This window comes from Tiliqua scincoides, chromosome 2, assembly GCF_035046505.1.
Source record: "Tiliqua scincoides isolate rTilSci1 chromosome 2, rTilSci1.hap2, whole genome shotgun sequence".
NCBI lineage: Eukaryota > Metazoa > Chordata > Lepidosauria > Squamata > Scincidae > Tiliqua > Tiliqua scincoides.
This window is the reverse complement of record NC_089822.1, coordinates 101,386,947-101,414,928: the sequence shown is the minus strand read 5'-3', so window position 1 is coordinate 101,414,928 and position 27,982 is coordinate 101,386,947. Positions and strand designations below refer to the sequence as shown.

The 27,982-nt window shown below is 44.6% G+C and overlaps 1 protein-coding gene across 1 annotated transcript in view; it reads right to left on the bottom strand.

The window, feature by feature from the left end:
- The window catches only part of EPHA1 (EPH receptor A1), a 90,580-nt gene that overhangs the window by 53,988 nt on the left and 8,610 nt on the right, over window positions 1-27,982 (bottom strand). The window contains exon 3 of the mRNA XM_066612645.1: window positions 19,949-20,016. Coding sequence (XP_066468742.1) covers window positions 19,949-20,016 — 68 coding nt within the window. The remainder of the gene's footprint in view (window positions 1-19,948; window positions 20,017-27,982) is intronic.

Genomic DNA, 27,982 nt, shown 5'->3' with positions numbered 1-27,982 from the left:
TCTCCTTAGATAACCTGCCATCCCTACATTTGTGATACCTCAGCAGATGCATTTAAGACACGCATTGAAGAAAGAGGGGCTGTAGTTCTGTGGCAGAGCTTTGCATTTTGGAAGTTCCAGGTTCAATCCCTGGCATCTCCATATAGGGATAGACAAGATTCCTGCCCGAGACCCTCCAGAGCTGCCACCATGCACTGTAGCACACACTGACTTAGATGGACCAATGGTCTGACTCGGTGTAAAGCAGATTCACAAGTTTCTTATGCTCCTGAAGAGCTCTGAAACATTGGTTATATTTACATGTCATTTATGTTCCACCTCTTCTGCTATTTGGGTTTGCATGTACAGTAGCTGAAGCCTGGCTGCCTCATCCAATCACTGAAAGATTTATAATTCACAACTGCAAATTCTTGAAAAAAGTGTGGGATGAAAAAGAACAGGAGAGATATGGATGGAGTATTAACATGTTGGAAAGAGGGAGCAGCGCTTAACCTAAAAAGAGAGGCGCCAGGCCTCAGACCTGTGTGAGAGTCTTCCATGGACCTAGAGAGGAGGTATGCTCCCTAATTCTAAGTGCCGGTTCATACACAGCCCTGGCATATAATTTGTACATGTGGAACAAGCCTTGGGCTCATCTGGAATTCTCCACTATATGTGAAACTTAGTGTGCATTAGGGCCTAAGCACATAAACACCCACACAAGGAGGCTTTTCTCACACAATCTTTGCATTCTGTTTTTTTGTGGTTATGTGGTTATGTCAGGTGTGTGAGCCTACTCAGGCAGACTGTTATGCGTGTAAGCCATAGTTCAACATGCAACAGGAAAGGCTGCTCGAGTCTGAGGCTTATGTCCTCATCCCACATAATCTATTTACATTATGGGGCTATGTATGGGAACCAGGACTTAAGTGAATGGGGAGAGGCTGTAGTTGCTTAGTGGTGAGGGGAAGGCACTCAGTTATTATACAATCAGATATTACTGGGCTTTGTCCTTGTGAGTCCTGATATGAAGTAAGACCTGGGTGGTACAGAGAGGTAGGGAATGGACATAGTTGTATCTGTGGCTAGAAAAGTGAAAAATAACTTTTTCTTCCTGCAAAAAGGTGTTGAGAGGGGAACTATGAAGAATCCTTCTTTTAGGAAGTAGACGGATGGTGTTTTTGTTGCCTAGCAAACTGGCAAAGGAGACAAAAGCTGCGCAACTTGTGTCAGCATTTGGGCTAATATGAGAGCCATCTCAAGCATCCACTCTGGAATTCTTCCTCCATAATTCAAAGTGCATAGGTAAGGCTGCAGTTGCTACATAGTGAGGTAAAACACTGTACATTCTCAGAGGCCCTTATATTTGCTCCTTCACATATTTGGGGCCTCAAGCAGGTACTAAAAACAGAACCCAGGAGGGTCTGATGCATGCTGGTGCAGCAATGATTTTGGATTTATTAAACCAATACATTCTTCTGTCATTTAATTAAATCAAGTTCTTCCCCAAACTCACTTTCTGCAAGGCTTAACTCCTTCTTAATATTTCTTCCTAGCTGTAACCACTTTTAAGGTCTGTTCCTGCATCAGTTCACTTTCACTCTTTGTTGTCCTGATCTCTTTCTCTGTCTCTCCCCCTCTGTTGCTCTCTCCACTGTAGGTTCTGTGGAGGCAGGGACCTTTCTTTTCTCCCTTTGCTCATGAAACTGTAAAGTGCCATTAAATTGATACTGTCTGTATGGATAATAAATTATCTGCTTCTTTAACAAAAAGGTTTAAGGCCAGAAGTGAGAGGGGCAATACACAAAATAAGCATGGCTACAGGAGGAGAAGTGGAGTTACAAGAGAGAGCCAAAACCAGTGGTAGTTGCAAAAGATTTTCTTCCATGCATACCACAGATCCAACCTGAAGACCATATCAAATATTCATATTATAGATTTACTAATAGCATACTTGTGAGTCTTGCCCAGGAGACCCCCTTGCTTCATCGCTTAACTTAATCATAATAATATCATTTATTATTTACAAAGCACCCAGACAAAAATTAAAAATAAAAGAGCTCCTGCCCGCAGGCCTTTGGCAGCTGTGTAGCAAGGAGCCTCTGAATGGGTATCCAGGGGTGGGACTTTTACCGGGCAGTTTTGCTTCTACAAAGCAGCTAATATATTTATATTTTTCATCCAGTTGCTTCTTACCCAACACCTACCCACATGCTATTTCTGTAGATCAGCTGTGTCACAGGAATGGAACAGCCAAGCAGAAGTCCTAGAAAACCCTTTATCATCTATCACCTGCTCCACGCTGTACTTTCCCCAACAATGTCTCCTGAAGCCACTCCTATCCACTGAACTTTGAGCACAAGCCTATGCATGTTTACTCAGAAGTAAGTCCCATGGAATTCACTCCCAAGTCAGTGTGTATAGGACTGCAGCCTTTGAAATATGAACAAGGGGGACCAGATAATCGCACTTTCTCTCAGGCAAGCACACACACAAGAAATCACACTCTCAAAGGCTCTATTCTGCTTGGATTTTTGCAAGCCAAAGGTTGCTGAAGATTTGCTGAGGTGTTCTGCGGCACCCACACTGCATTGACTGTGCTTAATTCCATTCAAAGCAAATAGGTGAACAAGGGAGACAAAAGGAGGCACTTAATGAACTTCCATGAAAAACAGGCAAGGTGAGTTGGCAATGTAATTATATGAGTCACTTCGTCAGGCTGGATCTTAGTGTGCAGTCACATGCTCTTTTCTGTGCAAAGGTGGCTACACCAGATCACTTGAAATAAGCCTCCCTGGGTTTGTCCTCATGACAGTACATGTCCCCCGGATGTCATTATTCTCACAGAGTAATGCAACCTACAAATCTCCTTAACGTGTTCCTATTGGTATGAACGCAGAGATGCAAGTGAGAGCCAAGCAACACAGTCAGAAGCCTGACATGATGCATCTGTGCTGTTGACTGCAAGTGATGGACTGAGTATTTAAGGTCTCCCACGCGTTTAAAGCAAAACTTTCACATATGTACCAAACTAGCATGTCATGAGAACATTCTAGCCCAGCCATCTCCCTGGCAGTCTAGTTGACTATCCAGAGGCATGCGTTCCAGGTCTTAATACAGCAAGGCACGAGTAGGCAACCAATGGATATATGTGAGCTACTTAACAAAATGATAACTGCCGAAGATCTACTGTGACGTATGAAGTAGCAAAAATCTGATTCTTTGTTATTTGCATACTTTTTAAAAGCAGTTAAATTATGTTTAACTGTGGGACCCAGTGCTAAAAAGTGCCAAGTTTAGAGTGTATTATCTAGACACTGTGCCACACATGTCAAAAAGCATGCTTTGTTATTTGTGCAAACATACAGTTTGGATACTGGAGGAATATGGAAGTTGGGGTGGCTCCATCTAGCATGAAGATAGATGTATAACTTGGTCCACCTCCTCCAAAAGGTTGCAAATACAAAAGTAAGAACATTACTTGTGTAAGCCATTTCAAGTAGAGAGGTAACATCTCAGGAGGAGTCAGAAATGACTGCAAAGCTCTCCTATGAAATGCCAACACAAACAGAACAGCCTTAACAACCTCTGCCATTCCTGCTACCTAGCCCACCCACCAGCTCCTTGGGGTGTGTGAATGGGCTGAAGCACACAGTCTAAAACACATAGGAGACACTCAGGTATTTCAGCGACAGGGGCCAAGAAGATACCCATTTAAAGAGTGATGCCTGAAATGCACTGTACTCTGTACACACTCAGAGACAACTCCATTTTATTGTTGCTTCACACCTGCCTGCTATCCAAAACAAGTCCCTAATAAGCCCAGGTTTAAATTATTTTCTAAAACAGAACCCAGAATATTGACGAAGTAGCTCACACAGCAATGGCAAAAGCAAAACATTATTCTCTTTTTCAACCCAGGCTATTCTCAGAAAAACACAATCAGCCAGGAGCAAACAGAGCAACTCATCCTTGTTCCTGGATTGTAGCATGCTCTCCCTCTCGCTCTTTCTCTCTCTCTCACCCCAAAGCAGCAGAAGCAAATTAACACAGAACAGGGATCTCATCAGAGCCAACAGAGGGGGATTTTCCCAGATTGCAGTAGACACAGACATTCACCTAGCAGAAGTAAATAACATGGAATCGGGATCTCAGAGCCAATGGAGGGGAGGGGGAAGAAACACTTCTAGATTACAGCAGACACAAACATTCACCCAAAGAAGCCCACTACAACCATGCGTGCCATGCAGAGAGGAAGAAGCAAGCACAAGTTCTTCCTCCCCTCCCAAGTGACCAGCTGCCGGCCAATCACCTGCAGAGGAGGTGGCCGCAGCCCTTTGTCTGCCACAAGCTACCCAAAACAGGCACACAAGCTACCAGTAGCTCACGAGCTACTGGTTGCCTACCTACATGGTAAGGTATTCAAGTATTCAATCTCCCACCTGCCATCTGAAATGGCACACTAGACTTTTCAGCCACACTAGACGCTGTGCCAGAACCACCATCCAGAGCGCAATACCATAGTCTTTCGAGACTGAAGGTTGCCAACAACAACATCTAAAATGAAAGTCAGGCAATCTGAAAGTCAAGCAACAGATACATCATGCAAAGCTGATGAACATACCTTGTAGTCAGTGCTGGTGCCAGGTTTCTAAGGGCCCTGCATGGACCTCCTTCTAGCACCACCTCGCCATTCCCAGATAGTGCACTGGGCATTGCTGCTACCACTGGTATTGAGGGTTCAGACATCAGCTGGATTAAGCAGGCCCTGTGATGGCTGTGGACCCTTGACCAGTGCCTGACTTGGCCAATCCATAACACCACTCCAGCTTTTAGTTTGGCCCCAGAACTGTTCACATGACCTGCCTTTTGTGGGTCCTGGGCTATTCAGAGCTGTTGTAAACCTGCTGCACTAATGACGTTTAATATGGAATTAATTAATACTGTTGGGTAAATCCAAAGGCATTTCTTATGGTCATTCCCTTTCCTTGGTGGAACACCTGGTAACTCTCTTCTGTGCCTGTCAGTCATCTTCTCTGCACCTCCCATCCCTTGGGAACTGTCAGCTTTCCTACTGGACTGTTCCCATGAGAAGCTGAAAATATGGGCCCAAAACAATGACCTCAGCAGCTGCACCTGCCCAGTTTTATGAGAATGGGATGATAAGATTCATTCCTGCAGGTTTACCCCAGAAGCTCATGGATTTGTTGATTCTTCACATGTATCAGCTTAGCTGCACCTGCTAGACAGCCCTTCTCTCAAATGATGGGAACATCTCTTGCTGTGCCACTTTAGCAGTAGACACTTAAGTCTATATAAGTCCCTGTGTTCAGGCATTGCTTTGCTCCCGGGCTTAGCTGATGATGCTAGCAGGCTGCTTAACCTGGTGGGTCACCTGGAAACCCTTAAGTCCTATGCCTGTAGAAGCCTGTGTATGTTTTATGCCTGGACGTGCTCCTGGAAAATTGATACTCTTAGATTTTAGGCAAATAAAGCTCTTTTATGACAACCAAGTTCTTGGATCACCAAGAACTTCCAGCCCACTGCTAGGGTTCAGAACACTAGGGAAATTCTCAGTAAAAGTACATGTTTGAACAGATTTTCCAGTTCCCTCTCAATGCTTTATAGTTTACACAATGCTGTACAGTCAGTTCTCTTTATATGCGAATTCGCTATTTACAAATTTGTTTATCCACAAGGGGCAGAATTGCTACCTTCCCTTGTTATCTGTGCCTCTGTTCTCGTTATCCGCTATGCAGAGACCTTCCAGAGGCTTCAGGGACCTTCAGAATGGTGTCTGTGACCAGTGTGGACCTCTTTAAAATGGCTGGCGGAAGCTTCCTCTGGTTATTTTTAAAGGGGTCTGTGCTGTTTGCAGGCGCCATTCTGAAGGTCCTTGCAGAAGTCAGAAGTATTTTGGCACTTCCTGCTGCACTCTTCTGGCTTTCTGAGGGGTCTGCTGGATTCTTATGATAGTACCCTTCCCACCCCAGGGTAACCCCTGTGCCCAACCCCACGGACCCTCAATGGGGATCAATGATTCGTTTTCTGCAAATTCGCCATCCACTAGGATTTTCAGGAACCTAAACCTAGCGGATAATGAGAACTGACTGTAGTTGTTGAAAATAAAAATGTAACTAACAGGGGGATACAAACAGTTACTACAACTCACGAAAGGGAGCTCTTTTCATCCCAATGCTTCTCAAATTAGAAATATGCATTTTAATCCCCAGATTAATCTTCTATAGTACATGTTCCTTTTTAGGAAAGGCATTGAGTAATCAGAGACGAATGTTGGGTTGCAGGGATACAGAACTAATCTTGTCAATAATCATATCTACTGAAATCTCCAGCTGCAGCTTGTGAACCAGATGAACACGTATTAAGAAGTAAGATTAGCGATAACTGTTTACAAGGCTGTAGAACTACTGTTGGAGGGAGATAAACCAGACTTGTCTCTGCAGATTGCTAATTTCAGGATAAACACAAATACATGAAAGCACAACCCCGGTAAGTACTAGGTAGCTTCACACCTAGTTATATTTGAAGGGGCCGCAGCTCTGTGGCAGATTACACGCTCTGCCGAAGTAAGGTCCTCTGTTGGCTCCCCAATTAAAGCAGCAGGGTTACAAAGCTGGGAAAAACCACGGAGCCTGATAGAGTAGTCAGACTGGAACCAAAATCCTGCCTGTCCCTGGCCAAACCACACATTACCTTAAAATGTGTAGTTTGACCTATGCATGCTTGCTATCTTATTGAAATAGCAGCCGTTGCGTGTGGGTGGAGTGGGATGGAAGGAACTGGATTCATTCTAATTCATTGGAATAAAAATTTTGAAATTAAAATTGGATACATCACTTCCCTCTAAAATCAGAAAGGCAACTTTCTAAGTGTTATTTCAGTGTCATCTTCTACCTGTGTTGGAAAAACCCAGCAGCACTTGACTCGAGTTGAGTCACTGCCCCCTGCAACTCGTCTCGAAAACGAGTCATAACAGGGGCACTTTCTGAGTCTCCGAGTCACCCTTTAGTGACTCTAATGGATTCGAGTCAAGTCCCCCCCCCCCCGTTTAAAAAGCCAGCTGCGGAAAAACAGGGCTGCTGCTGGGCTTTTCCCCTGATGTTCCCGCCTATCTGTAAACAGGGCGGGAGGGGGTGGGAGGTTTCCACACATATGGGTATTTTTCTGCCTGTTATCTTGAAAAGCATCTTACATTTGCAATCACCTATAAACTATGCTTTTTATTGGTCTGCTTAACTGTTATGTCTTTTAGCTTTATTTTTCCCCTTTTGATCTTTGACATCTGATTAATTCGTTTATCAATGGTTTGAAAGCTCCTATAATACAGCATTATTTTTTCATTACATCTTCTATGCATAGAACAATAATAACCATTAAAAATTGGCACTGTTCAAAATTGAAACATGTCAATAGTTAATCGTGGAACACTTCCAAAGATGAAATTGAGGCATTTTAGAGTTTCCAAAGTATAACGCACGCACTCAAAACAAACTCACACTTTTCAACATGTTGATTGTCCAAAAGTATTTTTTTATTTACAATTCTCTTAGAAGTCTTGAAATAGCAAAAATATAAACCTTTGAACGAACTATCATTTTAAAAATTCAGGGATTTTTTAACGCTGAATTTGATATCAAACCTGATACAAAGTATAGATATTTACTTATTTTTTCACATTTATATACTTCTTCCATGGAACATACGGCTTCCCCTTCCTTGTATCTCACAACAACAATATGAGCTACGAGGGTCGCCCAGAAAGTAATGCACCACATTTTTTTTTTCTCAGCCTACAGTAATGGTACAAATGCGAATTTTCAGGAGTGCGCACACAAATTTTTGGTTTCTTTAGACAGACAGCGTAGCTGCAGCAGTGTTTCGAAATGGCGTCTGTAAGTGATGTACGTTACAAGCAGCGTGTCGTCATTGAATTTCTCACTGCGGAGAAAGAAACTGTTGGGAACATTCACAAACGTTTGTGTACAGTTTATGGAGAATCTGCAGTCGACAGAAGTACGGTTAGTCGCTGGGCACAGAGGGTGAGGCCATTAGAAAGCGGTTCAGCAGAGCTCCAAGATTTGCAGCGTTCGGGACGGCCATCCACGGCTGTCACACCTGACAAGACGCAGCTTGCTGATGTGCTCATTCGCGAGGACCGATGCATAACGACTAGGCAGTTGGCGCTGAAGCTGTCAATCAGCAAAGGAAGTGTGGATGCAATCATCCGTGCTCTTGATTACTCAAAAGTGTGTGCACCATGGGTTCTGCGCTGTCTTACGGTGGACCACAAATCTCTCAGAAAAAACATTTCTTCTGAGTTGCTGTAACGTTTTGAAGATGAGGGGGAAGCATTCTTGTCCAGGATTGTGACAGGTGATGAAACCTGGGTTCACCATTTTGACCCGAAACAAAACGACAGTCGATGGAATGGCGTCATCCTCAATCTCCACAGAAGAAAAAATTCAAAGCAACTGCTTCCGCCGGTAAGGTCATGATCTCTGTGTTTTGGGACTGTGAGGGCGTCATACTCATTGATGTGATGCCAAGAGGCAGCACCATTAATTCCGAAGCTTATGTGAAGACATTAACCAAACTCAAGAAGCGCTTCCAGCAACTTCGGCGCCATAACAACCCAGGTGAATGTTTGATTCAACATGATAACGCTCGGCCTCACACAAGTTTGAGGACTTCGGAACACATCACTAAACAGGGTTGGACTGTGTTACCCCATCCACCCTACAGCCCTGACCTAACTCCCTCAGACTTCCACTTGTTTGGGCCATTAAAGGATGCCATTCGCGGAAGACATTTTGAGGTTGACGAAGAGGTGATTCGCACAGTGCAGAAATGGCTTCGTGACCAGAACAAGGAGTGGTACCGACAGGGCATACATGCCCTTGTGTCTCGCTGGAGGAAGGCCATAGAACTGGATGGAGATTACGTGGAAAAATAGGAAGTGTAGAAGAAACATCATTCTTTCTTGTGTGTAAGTTTCATTGTGTTCAATAAATAATTGCTGAAGAAAAAAAATGTGGTGCATTACTTTCTGGGCGACCCTCGTAGATTAGGTCAAGTGACTGACCCAAGGTTACCTAATAAATTTCATGGTTAAGTGCAGATTTGAACCCATCAGCCATATTCTGAACTACTAATTGAGAAAAGGCCAGAAGCTGAAGATAAGAGTTTGGGGACAAGAATCGACAAAGGTCATCATTCTCCTACTTCCAATGGAGAATCTTTTTATATATCAGCCTTCTCTCCTTCAAATAATCTCTTCAATGAAAACAATGCAGGCTACAAAGAGCCACAAGGAAAGTACAGCAACAAAGAACTGCACCACTCCAAGGTGCCGGCAGACAGACTCCAAATAACCCAGTGAAACCAGCCAACCCCCATGCTATAGGGGAAGGCAGGAAAAACAACAGCACAAACCAAATAACAAAACCATGATTACTTAATGCAAAACATTTTCTGGCCACAAATGCTGCAAGTAATAGGTTCAGGCAAACCTATTTGTGATGTAAAAGGCATTGTTTTAGCTGCATGTTTATTTTTAATTTAAAAAAAAAGACATGTGAAATGCAGCTGGATAAGGGGGAGCTGATTGGGTTTGGGATTAGGGTGCTTTGCCTTGCAGCTGTCCTGATTTGGAATGGAGTTCCTGGTGCCTGTGAAAGGGACTAAGCTTTGGAAAACATGCTAGAAAAGGGAATGACTGGTTTAAACTCTAGAATGAGAGTAGAAGGCTAAGAATGGGCCCTGTGGAGCACACCTTGTCTCCTTGCCGTTGCCTCCTCACTCTAAGATTTCCTGACAACAGTAATTTTCAACCAGTTAGCTGTGTCACATTGGTGTGCCATGGGAGTTTGGAGCACAGTGGTTGAAAATCACTGAACAACTCTTCCAAGTTCTGCCAGGGGAGGAAGAGGGACAGACAATTTGTCACTACAGACAGTTGCCCTAGAAACAGAACCACAGAACCCAGAGGAGTCTCCTGGAAGCCAGAAGTGACACCGCAAGAGGCAAAGACCGGTGTGCTGCGAGAAGAAAAACATTGAAAATTGTTGCCTTAGGGACTCTGAGAAGGAGGCTAAAGCCTTGGAATCCGTTCTTGAAGCCTAGAAACCCTAAGTTTGAAGCAAAACCCATCTACAAAGTGTCCCCTTGGAAAGTTTATTGAACCTCAAGCCCAACCCATTCAACATCAATTCTTGATTTTGAATAGGAAAAATGGTAGGAGTAATGGGAGGCACTTCATTCCATCTCCCTTTTGGCCCTGTTCACCTTTAGTGATCAATAATTTATATTTATATGAGAAATAATACACAAATACGCATCGGAAGCTCTGCTCTCTAATCGCAGAGCAGTTGGTGCTGGTTGTGGTTATGTTAATGATAAAGGTAATACAGTTTGCAGATGCTCTAAAGCAGTGGGGTCAAACATAAGGCCCATAGGCCAGATAAGGCCCCCGGGAGCTCTCTATCTGCCCCCATGTAAATTGGTCTCTCCCAGTACCACCATCAGCTGATCTTAGCTGCTGAGCTACGAAGTGATGCAACAGGAGAAGTGGCACTGATGAAAGATTGGTGCTGAGGTGTCACTGCCAAAACAGCGGCCCACACTGGGCCCTCTCAGCACCACCCTTTCAACAGCGTCACTTCTGCTGAGGTGTTGGGAAGGAGAGATGGAAGGGGGCGTCAGAAGACAAGGAATGATATGGAGGAAGAGGCAGACCAAGAGGGGTGAGAAAGAGAGATGCTGCCAACGTGCTGGGAAAGCCCAATTATCACACAGGCCACATGTTCAGCATGACAGCTTCTGCAGACGCATCACTTTGCAGAGCACCTCTCAGCTACTGAGCTGTAAAGTGATGCCTTGGCAGGAGCAGCACTCCTAGATGGGCTGGCCGCATGATAATTGGGCTCTCTCATATCTAGAAAATATGATCAAGATTCACATTTTTTTTTTCTGCTGTCATTTGCAGGTAATGAGTTAAGTGAGAAAAACATGCTTATTTCTGGTCTTCACCTACTTAATGACATTACTTCTTGCCCTCATCCAGTGCCAAAAATGCTGTTCAGCCCACTGTATGAAGTTTGATACTCCTGTTCTAAAGCACATTTCCTTGAGTTCAACTATGATATTCAGAACTGATTCTGGGGGTGATTTCTGAGCAACACTTTCAAAAGAACAAAATAAAAGAACCAACAACCAAAGAAACTCAAGAACGGTTAATCTCAGTACATAAAAGTAATCCAAATATGAACAATACTTTTGAGAAATGGGGATGCTTGGCCTATGGAGGAAGTAGGCCCCAAGGTGTGATCAGCCACTATGATGTCTCGAGTACCCTTATCTTGCACTCCAGCTAAATGATCTATATCAGCCAGGGAAAATCTGGAAGTACCCACAGAAGCCTCCATTCAGCAAAACTTTCCCATTCACTTCAATAGAGCAAGATGACTCACTGCCAGAGAGCTCCCAGAACGTTCTGTAGCAAAGTCACCAACACTCTAGTAAAAAGGGAGACTCCAGAGTGAAACTACAAAAAGGGAATCCATTAAAATGAAAACTTGAAATCAGGAATTTGATCTCAACAAATCCTGGCACATTCACTGCCTAAAGTGCATTTCTTTATTTACATTGTTGAGCTTGCTGTCTTCTCATCAGCAGTGGCCAATAGGCAGGAGCAGAGAACACTGCATTGATTGGCTCTTGTACTCATACTGGATTCTGATTTGTTTGCATAACACTGTGAAGTACACCTACTTCTGTCTCTTTGATTGCTTGACCTCCTGGCCTCATTTTGTATTTCAGCAGGTTTTTTCTGTTTCTCTGTATTCAGCATATGGATGCCCTAGGTGACCACTTCATGACAATGTACAGCTTATACCAGGGGTGTCCAAACGTTTTGACAGGAGGGCCACATAATCTCTCTGACACTGTGTCGGGGGCCGGAAATAAAAGAATTAATTTACATTTCAAATTTGAATCAATTTACATAATTTACATAAATGAATATATTAGAGATGGAACTTGCAATAGTTCAAGGCCTATGAAAGACCTTACACAAAGCAAGGCTGGTCTTTCCTTTGCTGCTGCTGCTGCATCACAGACATGAAACAGCAAGCAGTGGAGGGAGCCCTCGTCCCACAGCTCATGTGAGAGTTCAAACATTTGCCCTCACACTGAGAGCAGTTGCATCGGGCCAGCACAGGCTCCAGCAGGTCTCTGGAGGGCCAAAGGCTCATAGGAGACTGGAGGCTCCCTGCGGGCCAGATTGGGAGTCCTCGAGGGCCGTAAGTGGCCCCCGGGTCGGGGTTTGGGCACCCCTGGCTTATACTATTAAAAAAAATTGTTCATGATATAACTTACTAAGGTGTCCCAGACACTGGCATTCCTGGAGTGGGGGCAAAACAGAGCTTTTGCAGTCACAACTGACTCTGAAGGTGAGGAGGGGGGGCCGCTTTTCACCAGTGGCCAAGCATAGTGTTTTGTCAGGAACACCAGTGGTCCCAGTCCCCTTTGTTGCCTGTGCTTACAGAGGAATGCTCATTTGGATTGGCTCCCTTCATTGAATCCCCTCCTCACCAATAAACACATACACTTTGTACTCAGGTTGAATCTGTGAACACAGAAGTCACCTGGCTGACCTTTGAGACTATGATGGAAAATTAGGAAAGTGGAGAAAAACAGATCAACCGTAGTTGGTAATGGTTCACTCTCCTACAGAGACCCTTCCTAAGCAGGGGTTCTGCAACTTGTTCTCATCCTGAGTGAAAGAGATGTCAAAGGCAATCTACTTTTTTGGCGTGGTGGTGGTCTTGTTGCATCCTAGCCCTTCCAAGGGCAACAATGCACTTTTAAGACCAGGTAGGCAAAAACTGAGAAGCTTTGTTACAAGTGAATCGTACAGCCCACTCATAACTAACTTTCCAACACTGATGCAGCCATGCCAACAGGATGCATGCAGCATCCTGCAGTTGGGAAGAAGTCACTGAATCCTCCTCAAGCTAAGGAAATGCTTGTTCCCTTTCCTTGGGGCTGCATTGCAGCTGCATTGGTGCTGGAAGATTGGTTAGGATTGGGCTGAATCATTTACCATTTACAATTCTGAGGTGGAAACAGGGTGACTGCCACATCCAAACAGAGGTTAACAGCTAGACAACTAATCTCTAGGCAGCAAAAACTCGTGCATGATGAGCAATGGGCCGTACAATACCTTATGTGATGTACTAACAAGCCACTATAGAGATGACTCCTCTAAAATTTTTAGAAAAATCTTTTAAAAAGATGATTTTTCTCTGTAAATTGCTTTGTGAACTTTTTTGTTGAAAAGCGGTATATAAATACTGTATAATAATAATAATAATAATAATAATAATAATAATAATAATAATAATAATAAAAGTTGTTACTTTTTACTAAGCAAAAATTGTTACTTACATGACAAGGAAAATGCCCAGCGTCATGACAGGTTGCGGCTGTGTGGAAGAACACCTTCTGTGTTGCATGGGCCTTTGGAGGATGCAGTGCTACATACAGAGGCACATACACACAGGATGCAGTGCTATTACACTCTCCTACCTCCATTGGCACACTGTCAGTGAGGGTCAGACTAGCCAGTGCAAAGGGTCGAGGGCAGGTTTTGCTTCTCTGCAAGCAAAGTCCAGAGCTTTGCTTTTAGCCACAGAAATGAATGGACACAATACAGTTATATGGGAGTCAGTACAGGAATCCATTCTCAGATACCAATGGGGCTGGGTTTACACTGTCTAATGTACCTATAATGATACAATTGATTGAGAATCAAGTCTCTCCTATTAGCATAGTTCCATCTGGGGTTTTGTTTCCTGGTCATGCCACAGTACAACAGAATATTTGGAAAAGTCTATGAGAGATATTTCCCCTGCATTGCAACATACTCAGAATATGTGCACCCGCCCCAGACAAGAGAAGAATATTCAATCTGTTCAAACTGCAGCAAATGCATTTCGACTAGACCAGTGATTTTCAACCTTTTTCGTCTTACTGCACACTGACAAGGTACTAAAATTGTCAAGGCACACCATCAGATTTTTGACAATTGACAAGGCACACCATGCTGTTGATGGGGATCTCACATCCCCCAATGGCCCTACTCATAAATAACCCTCACCCAAACTCCCACGGCACACCTGCAGACCATTCATGGCACAGCAGTGTGCCATGGCCCAGTGGTTGAAGATGGCTGCACTAGACAATAGCAACACCCCCTTGGCTTGTGTCAGGGCCAAAGTAAGAAAACAGCTCTTTCTATTTTCAGGCCAATCTGAATTTGCCCTGCCCATCCCACTTAGTCCATGCTTTTACAAGGGGACTTTTTTTCCTTGGCAAACAGATGTGGGGGTTCCAAGTTTGATCAGGACTGTAGCAAACAGGTAGAGCTGAAGCCCCCCTGCCCCCTGCCATGGCCCTGATTTAGCTGAGGGGGGGGGGAGGTGTACACACACAATAGAGCTATTTTTAAAAGAGAAGTAACACTAATCAGTGCTAATAGGCTTAATGCAACATGTGCTTTGACCCCAGATCTCACAGTGTTATCCAATATTTAGCAGACATGAGGGCAAGCCACACCGTTCTCCTAAAAGTCTCTGTTTCATCAAGAACATGGCAACTATAATCAGGCTTGGCAAAACAGGAAGGAATGGGGTTCATATGAACACTGCAGGAATATTTCTGAGCAGATGTGCTGTGCTATCATCACTTCTGATCTAGGATTGTGAGCAGAAGGTGAGATTGCAGGAACTGTGTAACTCTGCTCCCCTCCGATTAGGCAAGATTTCACAGATGCCTCTTGGCTCTTTTTTGAAGGGGCAGCTGCAAGTTACCCAAGGGACACAGTCTATACTCTTTCCAAGGACAGCAGACAAGTTAGCAATGTTCCAGGCCCTTGAGTATCAAAGGCTGATCCTGGGCCCTGGACACTTTGTCTTTCTCTGCAAGGAAATAATTGACAACGTATGTGATTGGGGCATGCCTGAAGCTTAAAAGCCAGTTAGAGTAACGGAGCAAAGAAGAACATTGCACAATATTTGTTGAGATGGTTGCCTGGCAACAATATCCAGTTATTGCAGGAGTCGCTAGATAGTGACCCTAATCCAGCAGGAACCACATGCTGTCAGTCACACCCTGATGTAAAAGAATGTTCAATGTTGATTAACCATAGTGTTATCAGGCATGCCCTTGCATTCCTATGAGAAGGATCTTGCCAGAGTCACATATGCCCTGGTGACTTCCATAGCCACCTGTAATGAGCTCAGGGTGGGGCTGCTCTTGAAGACTATTTCGAAACTTCAGTCAGTCCAAATGCAGCTACAGGATTAGTAGTGCATGCAAGGCTGGTCAAGTCATTAAGCGGGCTGATGTGGCCTACATCAGCAGCAGATGGAGGGGGGTGAGAAAGCAGTGGATTCAGGTCAGCGGCGTAGCTAATGATCGTGTAGCCCAGTGCCAAGCTCCAAATGATGCCATGGAAGTGATGTCACAACCGGAAGTGATGTCACTCCCAGGCTTTTAAAAAATGAAAAATCGGGGGAAAACCTCCCTCCTCCTCCCAGAAGCTTGCCACCCACTTGCTCTGCTGCCTCCTCCCAGCCAGTGGCATAGCTAAGGCATCTATTTTCTACCTGGGGTCAAAGAAGATTTTGTAGCCCCTACCACGCAAAATCAAATTTAATTAAGTAAATAAATAAAAAGTGTGCCCCTTATTGATTAGAGACACTATGCTGGGTTGAAGAGGGACAGTTATTCTCCTCCTGCAAAATATAAGAGGAGCACTACCCAGTGTGTCTTTACCCAGTTAGCAAGTGTAACTATATTATGATACATGGAAATGAGAGCTGACTCATATTAACACCTTATTGGTTCCATGTTGTATCATAACAACATCTCATTTGCTCTCAGAACAATCAGTCTCATAGGTTAGTTTTCAAGAAAGAAAAGTCACTTTTTGTTCCATAAGGCAGTTGTGTTTTCATTTTCTGCGTAATTGGCCATAACTTTTGATAGAATACAGATGTTCCAATGAGATTTGATTCATTGCATTCTGCATTAAATTATCTTTCCTTAATGCCAATAAAGGTCTCTAAATCTTAAAAAATCTAAAACAATTATCTTTCCAATGATATAAAACAGGGGTGTCCAAACTTTTTGGCAGGAGGGCCACATAAACTCTCTGACACAAAGTTGAGGGCTGGGAAAAAAAGAATTAATTGCCATTTCAAATTTGAGTAAATTTATCTAAATGAATATATTAGAGATGGAACTTATTTGAATGAATGAAGATCTTGCAATAGCTCAAGGCCTATAAAAGGCCTTGCACAAAGCAAGGCCAGCCTTTCCTTTGTTGCCACTGCTGCATCACAGACATGAAACAGCAAGCAGTGGAGGAGCCCTCATCCCACAGCTCACGCGAGAGGTCAAACTGTTGGCCGTCACGCTGAGAGCAGTTGTGTCAGGCCAGCGTGGGCTCTTCTCTGGAAGGCGAGTGGTTCATTGGAGACTGGGGGCTCCCTGTGGGCTGATTTGGAGTCCTCGGGGGCTGCAAGTGGCCCCAGGGCTGGGGTTTGGGCACCCCTGATATATAACATGATGGTATTATTCGTACATACCAATTTTTTCACAATTTTGGCCACTAGAGTCAAGCTCAGCTTTTTGCTCCCCTAAAGCTTGTTGCCCGGTGCAACTGCTACCTCCTACACCCCCTTAGCTATGCCACCGATTCAGGTTGCTCTTCACCCACATCTGCTGCCACTTCGTTCCACTCTATGGCGCATTCATCTGTTTGAATGATGGAGCTCATGTGGTTCCTTTAAATAAAATGAGAAGTCCTGCACTTCCTGGTCTGTGAAAACCACGTAACAGATTATAGTAAGGGGCTATTTTTCAGCACAGGGCAGAAGAGGCAGCAATGGTGGACCAGAGCAGTGGGTGGAGTCTCTGATCACACTACTCCTGAGCTCCTGCTTGCTGCATGGATCACATTACAGTGGGGCTGGGAAAGCTGTGCTGGCATCTACCTTGCTTCTAGGCAAGGTGCTGGTGTTGACTCTGAAATCCTTTTTGGCTTTGAACTAGGATACTTTAGATAACGTCAACTCAGATCTCCATCCCAATCTCCTCAGATACTCAGATCACCTGGATCTATTCTCACTGCCTGTCTTAAATTAAATGAAGCTGCCACCCACAAGGAGCAGGGTGTTTTCTGTGGTAGCAGTTTTGGAAGGCTCTCCCCCCACCCTGAAACCTGCCTTTCTAGCTCCCTTATGGACTTCAGAATACTAGTGAATTATTTCTTATTTGTTGTTGTTTCCCATGGTATGGGCTGGCCCATCCATGAGGCTGACTGAGACAGCTGTTTCAGGCAGTAGCTTGGTGGGGGATATCCACCTCCATCAGCCCACTCACCACCATCCTTCCTTCTCCAATTCCCTGAATTGGAAAGGAAAGAGGGAGCCCACAGTCAAGTCTGGGTTCAAGCCCACCTAGCTGCCGGTGGAAAGTTGCCTATTTAGTGGACACTGATGGTAAACCGATGTTGCAAGAGCCTTGAAGTCACATCTTACCTGCTTGAATGAAAATTAAAAAGAGAAGCAATTTGAATCTGGCAAGAGGCAGCAGCAAGAAGCAGCCTTGGAGAGCTTCAAGGGTAAGCTATTACATTTGGGAACTGTTATAGTGATAAGACTAGCAGTCCCCACTGGTATGCCTGCCTCTCCCCTACTGCCCAACTTGACCATTTATAAATAAAACAGGTATTACAAAATCTCCATAAGTTTCTAGAATTCTCTTGAAAGAAACTTCTGCAAAAGGAAGACTCTAGAATTGTTGCTTGAGGCTTCATCAGGCATGCACCTTCCTTTATCTCGCTGCATGGGGGTCAGGCAAATACCTCCATACCACAGAAGGCAGTATGCAGCATTGCAGAAACATCAAAAAGGAAGCTGAAACTTTTGTGACAATCCCCAGAGGCAATGGAGATTTATAGTGCATTCCAAAAAAAGATTCAAAGTATAACCAGGTAGTCTTACACAAAGCCATCTTTAAAAAGAAAATAGATGCCTGTGTGATCTGCACAAGAATGTCATTTGGGAAAATTTTTTACAGAAACAGTAAGTCTCCATCTACAGGGCAAGACAAGAGAGCATTGTCATGCTATAGATTTCTGCACTGAAAAGATAAGGCTTTGATAAGACGCCCTATGCTTTTTGTCCCCCATCTAACTGAAAGACTATAAAGAAGCATGAAAAAAGTAAAGGGAATATGATTAGCCAATGTGAACCAAAGCAAACAGTATTAAAGCACACAAAAGTATGTGAACAAAATAGCCCAAGAAAGTCATTTTCCCCAAGACTGTACCATAAGCCCAAGAACATTATACAAAACTATTGATCCACACCTGCCAGTACAGCAAAACAAACAAACAAACAAAAAAAACATTAAGATAATTATCTGTCCTGGATAACATAATGCTTGGCAATGAGGCCTTAGTCTCTAGAAATGATGATTTAGAGCAGTGGTGTCCAAACTTTTTGGCAGGAGGGCCACATCATCTCTCTGACACTGTGTCAGGGGCCAGGAATAAAAAAGAATTAATTTGTATTTCAAATTTGAATAAACTTACATATATTTACATAAATGAATATATTAGAGATGGAACTTATATGAATGAATAAAGGTCTTGCAATAGCTCAAGGCCTATAAAAGGCCCTATACAAAGCAAGCCCAGCCTTTCCTTCACTGCCTCTGCTGCATAACAGATATGAAACAGCAAGCAGTGGAGGAAACCCTTGTCCCACAGCTCATGCGAGAGGTCAAACAGTTGCCCTCACACTGAAAGCAGTTGCAGCGGGCCAGCATGGGCTCCAGCAAGCCTCCAGAGGGCCAGAGGCCCATTGGAGACTGGGGGCTACCTGCAGGCCGGATTGGGAGTCCTCGAGGGCCGCAAGTGGCCCCCAGGTCGGGGTTCGGGTACCCCTGATTTAGAGAATGGAAGATAATCAGGAACTATGGTAGACAAGCATAAAAGGCAATGTCTGTGTGGGAAACTCAGGCCTGGAATATAAGGCTATGATGATGGGCTGCTCTGGAGATTACTTTTAGACTCAAGATAAGCAGTCCAAGATGCTGTTAGTTATTTCAAGTCAATTTATGAACGTCAGCTTCCTTCATCTCTGCAGCTTCTGGCTTTAAACATCTCACTGCTCTCTGTCCATACTCTCCAGCTTGCTTTTCCTTCTCATTCAACTTTCTCTAGCTTTCTCCTCAGCAGCTTAGCTACAGCAGTGCAAAATGGTAAGTAGTGCAGGCTCCCAAATGCACCCATAAGCAGGCCCTCACCCTTGAAGCCACTCAGGCAGCAACAGTATGTTGCTGTTGCTGCCTGAATGGCTGTCAGGGTGAGCCTGCACTACTTACCATTTTGCACTGCTCTAGCTATGTTACTGTTTCGTCTCTTTCTTCTAGGCCACACCTACTTCAAACCCACCTACCCCAGGCTCCTCCCCATTATTTCTCAGGCTAAGGCTTATTCTGCTTCTGATTCTCAAGGCCCTTCTACCTGCCCTCCCCCTCCTTAGGATCCCAGCAATTCAGCCAATCACAGCCTGAGATTCATTTGCCTGTCCCATCTCTCTGAAACATTTGGAAAGCTCCCAGAGGCTTCCCCACTGCGATTCACCATCCCTCAATGCATTACTCAGCACTTCTCAAACTTTTTACCGCTACAACCCACTTTGTCGGCTCTGGTGGCCATGACATGCTCCAGAATGCCTTGTGGCTTCTGGGTAGCGCTGGCACAAGACTCACCAAAAACTGAGATGCGACCCACAAGGAGGCTGCACAATTTGAGAACCACCACATTACAAGGTAGATTGCTTCCATTAAAGTCCATCTACTGGCTACTCACCCCAGATTCTGGCGGATCTGGCAACCAGCCTAGTTCACTCTGAGCAGTACTTGTGTCCAGGAGATTGACTGAAAAGAAGAAAACCAACAAAGATTAGAATAGGCATCTTCTTCTCCCAGGTTATTTTTTCTTGATTTTCCAAGATATAAAATGCATCAATGAACTTGAACACTGCACCCCAAGAGCCAATTCAGTGTCATAGCTTACTACTGTATATCAGGGTTGTGAACGCAACTCAGACTCAAGTCACAAAAATGCTCACTGAATGACTGGCTACGGTGGGATTACTTCTGACTAGAGCTGCAATGGATTGGGTCATCCTGGTAAGCTTTGTAGCTGCTGAGCGTGACCCTCCTCCCTCTTGCCAGCTCTGTCCCCATTCTCTCTCACTTTGTCCCACCTCCATCCACCCTGTTTACAGATGGGTGGGAACAGCAGGGGAGTACTAAAGGAGAACTCTGAAACACACACACACCCTGGCAGCAGCCCCATTTTGTTCCAAGGTGAGCTTTTTGAAGAGGGGGGTGACTCGAGTCCTTTAGAGCAGTGGTTCTCACACATTTAGCACTGGGACCCACTTTTTAGAATGAAAATCTGTCAGGACCCACCAGAAGTGATGTCATGACCAGAAGTGACGTCATCAAGCAGGAACATTTTAAACAATCCCTGGCTGCAATCCTACCCACATGTACCCAGGAGTAAGTCCCATTTACTATCATTGTTAATATACATAGTAGCCTGTTAAAAGTACAGGTCTGTAACATTTCCCCAAATGCAGGCACATACCATGGTAGCATCAAGTCTAATATATTAAAAATAAAATACTGAAATGAATGGGGACCCACCTGAAATTGGCTCACGACTCACCTAGTGGGTCCTGACCCACAGTTTGAGAAACACTGCTTTAGAGTTGCGAAGGGGCAACTCGGCAACTCAGAAAGTGCTCGTGTTATGACTTGTTTTCGAGTCAAGGTGCAGGGGGTGGTGACACTAGACTCAACTTGAGTCAAGCTGTGCTGGACCTTCCCATTCCTGTTGTATATGGTTCCCTCCATCTAAGCATCTTATTGTTAAGGGAAACTAAGAGACTCCATCTGCACCTCCCCTGCCTGTTCTGAGGCTTCCTGAGGCCCACTCTGCTTCAGGTCCTTGCCCTGGGGACTGGACCTTGTCAGCACTTGGATCTGGGCATGGAAAAAGCTATACTCAAGAATAAATTATATGGAAGAACCACAAGGTAAGTGCATTTAGCTCCAAATAAGACAGTACAGGTTGAGCCTCATTATTCGCGTGGGTTCCGTTCCAAGCACTCACGTGGATGGCATAAAAACGCACTATAGCAAATCAATTTTAAAAAACAAAGTTTCTTTGGTCCGGTGATTTAAAAACAACGTTGCTGACCTTTGTGATATAAGATAAGAGTCATTAAGAAGACAATCCATCAATCAGTCGTCCGCCAAGCACTTCAGTTTGCCCCTCCCTTCACCAATGCAAAGTGATCACCTTCCTTTCAAGTGCTTAGGGGGAAGGGAGGGGTCGTCTGGAGAGAGAAGGATTGATGGATTGTCAGCCAGCTGAGTGCTCTCTCTCTCTCTCTCTCTCTCATTAAGGAGGCGATTGTTAAAGGACTGTTCAGTTTTTAAAACTGATTTTAAAGGGATGCATTTTTTCCCTTCTCCAGGGATCAGCACATTCCTTCTCATTTGCAGGGGCCATTCATGTTGAGTCAAATCCGTGTATAAAAAATCCGTGCATAACAAGGCTGGGCCTGTATATATAAATATTCTTAACAACAATAATACGGTGATGGAGCAGGGCAAGGACCTCAACGCCTAAAAGGATCACTTTGTCAACTAAGGGCAGGTCAACCAGCAGTGGATGGTGTCTGATAGCTGAGGTGCCATGGTCAGGAGCAGCGCAATTGGGGGAGGTGCTACCCCAACAACAAAAAAAGCACACTTGCACATGCATTCATGCGCATGCCCCACCGCCACAACCTCATTCTCCAGTTGTCTAAGAAAGTAACTGGGTGGACAAGTTGAGGGGAAGGAAGTAGGGTGGAGGCAACCCCCTTACCTTCTGCTTTGCCACCACCTCCCTGTTCTTACCCCCAGTTCCAGCAAGCTCCACTTATTTTAAAGAGGAGCACACAGAGTAAGAGCAAAGAAGTGATGCCAGAGCAGACATTAAGGGGGCAGCAGTGGGACCACTGCAATCTGCCTCTCTTTGCCCACCTGGTTGCTTTCCTAAGGAGCCAGGTGGGCAAGGAAAGCAAGGAGACAGTGATGATGGTAGCTTCTCCCCCCTTCCTGTACACCACTAGCAATAGAGGTGGACAGCACCTGCTCCAATTTTCTTCCTGCTCACTAGATCAGGCTTGGCAGGCTGCAGGGGGCAGTGGGCAGATGCAGGACCCTTGTCAGTTCACTGGTCCTCCTCAACTCACTGCCTGAAGCAAGTGTTTCAATTGGCCTCATTGTTAGGCCAGCCCTGGCAGTTATTTGGAGAGCCTGGCAGTTATTAGAATGAGATTTCCTAACTGCCAAAATCAAAGCAATAAATAAGTGACGGTGAACCTATAACGTATGTCAAAGGTGATGCGGCACATTTTGGGTGACAAGCCAGCATTCACTGACACCTGACCTGAATTTGTTTTACCTGTATTTCATTTTTGTAATCACTTGACATTTCTTTATATAATACATAGCACCACACATATGATTGGACTGTATTTTTTTTAAATAAATGAATATGTAAAGAATTGATTCTCTCTCATGTGTGTGTGTGACATGCCTGCAGAATCAAGTTAGGCATTTTCCAAATTTTTGACATGCCAACCCCAAAAGGTTCGCCATCACTGCAACAGGAGAGAATCCCAACTCGAAAGCACAGAGAGGAATATGCCAAAATTAGCGCTCACAGTTTTATGTCAGCATTCTAAATGTTAAATGTTTCATTTCAAATGTTTTGCATAATTTCATCAAAGCACTATAGAAAAAAAAACCAGTGTCTTCCATTCATTTTGCAAGTAATCTTTGCCAGGGGGCTTTTATAACCCTTCCTGTCCACAAGGATCTAGCCACCAACCTGATCCACTGTCTTTTACTGTGGCTATCCTTCCAGCACTTCATGGGGCAGCTGCTAAGTTCAGACCCTAACAACAACATCAGTGTGAATTCTGAAACACACGTCATAAATCAAAGAATTTGCACCAGCTGGGCTTAATGTGTTACTGACTCACATGTTGTGCTGCTCATATGAATGCATGACTCTTACAAAAAGTCACCATGAGCTGCCCACTGAAGCAGCATGTAAAGCAACCCAGAATAAAGAAACCCAACAACCTAGTATTATGTGGGACTTATAATAAGGGGTGGGGGTGGGGAAGATGCCTTGACACAAAGGGCAGAGTCATCTCTTCAGCACAGAGGAGTCAGAGCTAGCAAAGGGATGAAAAGTGACAGGGACAAATTACCAGAAAAAAAAAGATCAATTAGTATTGCCTCAGGGAACTAACTAGAAGGAGCAATGAGGAGGCAGGGGATCATGGGAAATGATTCACAAAGATTAAAGGAGTGCAGAGACTCTGCTTTGTACAGCAATCATTCAGCTGAATCCACTATTCATGGTCCTGTATGTTGCCTTACACAGAAGAAAGCCTGAAAGACAATTAAGCTTAAATCATCAAAAACCTCCAGCTGGCAATCCTAGATCCAAACTATACATTTCGTAGGTTGGTCCTTGCTTGTTTTTGTTGTTGTTGCTAAGTATCCATCACTGGAAGGCTCAATCCAGGTTGGGATCATTGTAGGGACGGAGGGAGACTTTCATCTTTTCTATCTACTTCATCAGCTGTGGTAGCTGGGTAGCACCTCAGAGTGCCTTGCAGCGGCCGGATAGTGCCCCAGAATGCTTTGCAGTGCCTCGGCCAGTGCCGGCCCATAACTTTTTTGTGACCCACCAAAAAGTAGCTCATAGCCCACTCATTGAGTCACGACCCACCGTTTGGAAACTGTTGGTTAAAGGGATTATGTGAGAAAGGTACGAGACAAGTGCTTAGGGCAGTAGTTTTCAAATGCTCTAGGAGAGTTTGCACATCTGTAAGTCCTTGCGGAGGTGGGGGGGAGGCAGTAGGGGCGGGGTGAAGGCAGCGACGCGATCCCTGGGATCGTGCTGCTCAGGGGGGCTGCAGGGACTGGGATGCACTCACCAGTCCCTGCAGCAGCCTGTCGGAGGTGTGGGGAGCCTTGTGCGAGCATCTGCAGGGCTCCCCAGCTAGTTAGAAGTTAAAGTGGAGCAATCGTGCTCCACTTCCGGTTCTGCGGAAGTGGAGCGCGGTTGCTCCACTTTCACTTCTGATGACATGGGGAGCCCTACAGGTGCTCGCGCAGGGCTCCCCGCACCCCTGACAGGCTGCTGCAGGGACTGGTGAGAGCATCCCAGTCCCTGCAGCCCCCCTGAGCAGCGCGATCCTGGGGATCGTGTCGCTGCTTCCTCCCTGCTTCCCCCCTGCCCCTTAAGGGGAAAGAGGCCAGGGCCCTCAGGCTGGGGTGTCACGACGCCCCAGTCTGAAAACCACTGGGTTAGGGAACCAGATCGCTGCTGCCCATGCCTGAAGAAACCATGAGGGCAGCAACAATCTGCTTCCCTATTCACTCACCTGGCTCCTTCTTTGCATGGTCCCATTTAAATACAACACGAAGCATAGTCCTGCATAACCTGTTTTGTAGAAAGGGATTGTGCAAGAAGGAGGTATTCTTCTGCCTGGGTTTGGGGGCGCGTGGTGGGTTAGGTATGGCATCAGGTGGCGAATCACATTGGGCCGTCCCTGCCCCTATGGCTATTTGTCACTTTTGACCTCTTTTATTTCTCACACCTTGAAGCTCATTCCCCAAAGTTTCTCTTCTTGACCTTTCCTCTCTTCCCACTTGGCTGTTTGCTCATATAACCTTCTTTCCTTTATTTCTCTCTGAAACCAGGAGCTCCTTCTCTGTTTCACCTTCTCCACTTCACACCTTTATAAGATATACGCCTTTTTCATTTCTGCTTTTAAGTCATCCCTTGCCTGATGCTTCAAAATCCTTCCCTCACCCCCTTTCTTTTGTGTGACCAACATAATCCAAATATTCTTCACAATACTTTCCTAAATAGAAGCAAGCCAATATTATGTAAAAAGGAACAGACACAAATATCTCCATGTTATCTAGTGGAGCTAACTTTTTCAGGTATGGATTCATGCGTATGATCCCAGTTTTTGGAATGGTTCAAACTGAGGTTGAGAGTTCCCCCCCCCCCCAGACTTCCATACAGAAGTTGCCTCTCGCTCTGGACTTGCTGGGCTAAGACAGGCCTATTCAAACTACTACTACTACTACTACTACTACTACTACTACTACTACTACTTATCATCATCATCATCATCATCATTAAATACATTGTTAGGGTGCAATCCAGAATGTGCCTTCAGACGGCGCACGTCCCTTGTGCTGGTCAAAGAGAGTCACAAAAGTGCTGTAAGGCATATCGGCAATGACACTGGAAGAGTGAGGCTGGCCCAAGTCCTGTTGGGCCAAAGGGTAGGTAAGTTCGTGCCTGCCGAGTCAGGCTGGTGTAAGGGTCTGGGAGGAGGGCTGGGGAGTGCAGGAAGGAGGCATTCCGGGGCAGGGGGAGGGCAGGCCACATCGTAGCAGGGGTGGGGTCAGAATCTGACACTAGAGCTCGGAGCAACTCTAGGCTGCTCGGATCTGCACCAGCCAGCCTCCCCATTCCAGCAAGCCTTAGGATTGGGCTGTTAATTTAATAAACTACTGAAGTGTTAATTCAGCTTGAGAAAAATAGCAGAAACAAATTATCATATGAATCCATCCTAGGTAAACAAACTAGGTCATCTAATAATGCTTAAAAGCACTTCATACACATTATGCTGCTAGCCCTTTTAATAACCCTGTACATGTAAGGTAGGTCAGAAGAATTAACCCCATACTTCTGATGGGAAGCTGAGAAAATAGTGACTTGCCTAAGGCAACCCACTGAACATGGCGGAGGAAGGCCTGAACCAGGAAGTTCCCAGCACGACGTTCCTTGCTTTTATACAGGTACAGAACTCTCTGCATTTACAAGCATTTAACAGTATGTCTGAGGTGGTGTCGCCTAAGTAGTTTGGCATTAGAAGTCAGTCCCCAAATCCTATCCTTTGCACTGCTGTGGCCTGCCTATGCTACAACTGTGCGCTGCTCAATGACTGCATGCCTTAAATGAATCTAGACAACAAATTAACCAGCTAACTAAATATGACATGCTGTTTTTGCCACAAAAATGTGCTTATAATTTACAATAAGAAATAACAATGAAACATCCCCCCCCCCCCGCCCACATGCGTGCCACGGGAAACAATTTCCGAACCAATATTATACTTCTGATGAACTAATGGTTTGAGAATTCCTGGAGGATGTCAGCATTGCATGCACATTTCTGTTCAGCCACTCTCTCACACACCAATGACAGCTGTAAAATCAAAGCATGCTGTGAAAGCATGACAGAAAATCCCCAAGGAAAAAACTCCCAGCAGGTTCCCAGCTACTGTCCTGTCTCTGAAGAAGCTTATCTATCTCTGCTATGAAGGCCTAAGGTGATAATAAAATGCTCTTTTAAGCTGAGCTTCACTGCCCCATACACTCTAACAGATTGCAGCTGAAAATACAAGATGCTGGAACATTATCAACACTGCCTGAGCCTTCCCTGCTCCTGCTACGGCAAACAGTTTTTGTTAGCACTGCCCTGCACTGATTTAAAAGAGAACTGTGTGTTCGTTTGATTGAAAATATATTAGTAAAACATTATTGTCTTTCTGATTTGCGTATGTAACTGACCTTTCATCTCACACAATCCAAAGGTGGCTAACAATCTCAAACATGAATTAAACAGATGTTAACAAGAATAAGGGCCCAACTTTCTAGCACCGATGCAACCACAATGCAGCCGGACCATCTGCAGTAGGAAGTTCCACATTCATAGGGGCCCTGCCTAAGGAGGTCCTGTCCCACATGCATGTTATTCTAGTCTCATTCACTGACAGCACACAAAGCAAAGCTTCCCTGAAAGATCGTAACGTGTTAGCATACTGCATTGTTCATAACGTACCTCACCAATGACACTGTGTGAAATGGCAGGCTTTGCACAATATCACAAGTGTGCATTTGCAGCCATCTTGCACTCACAGACTTAACTTCTAGAAACTCAGAAGTGGAGGCTGGAACCTGAATGGGAACTTAAGCAACTCACAAAGGGCATTCTCCAAAAGTCAAAACAGGGATTAATTTATGAAAAACCTAAATGTATGATTCATATTGGCACATATGAATCTGTATTATTCTGGGGCAAACTAGTTCAATATTCTCTATTTTATATTGTGGGCCCTTTGAGGACAGGGAACTATTTATTGATTCAGTGTTTCTCAAACTGTGGGTCTGGACCCACTAGGTGGGTCATGAGCCAATTTTAGGTGGGTAAAACCTACCCATGAATGAACTTACCACCTATCCATGAATATTGAAATATTCATTTCAGTATTTTATTTTTAATATATTAGACTTGATGCTACCATGGTATGGGACTGCATTTGGGGAAATGTTACAGACCTGTGCTTTTAGCAAGCTACTATGTATATTCTTTTAACAATGATAGTAAATGAAACTTACTCCTGGGTGAGTATGGGTAGGATTGCAGCCTAGGATTGTTAAAAATGTGCCTGCTTGATTATGTCACTTCTGGTCATGACATCACTTCTGGTGGGTCCCAACAGATTCTCATTCTAAAAAGTGGGTGATGGTGCTAAATGTGTGAGAAACATTGTATTGATTTATTTTGCTATGTAAACCATTCTGTAAATTACTCGTGTTGCATAGCAGTATATAAGTATCAATAATAATATTAATAATAATACTCTGGTGGGAGAACTCTTTCCAAGGTCACAAGCAGGTACTGTATTACATCTAGCCCTGCTACCCAAGTTCCTTCTAACTAGAGAAGGCCTGC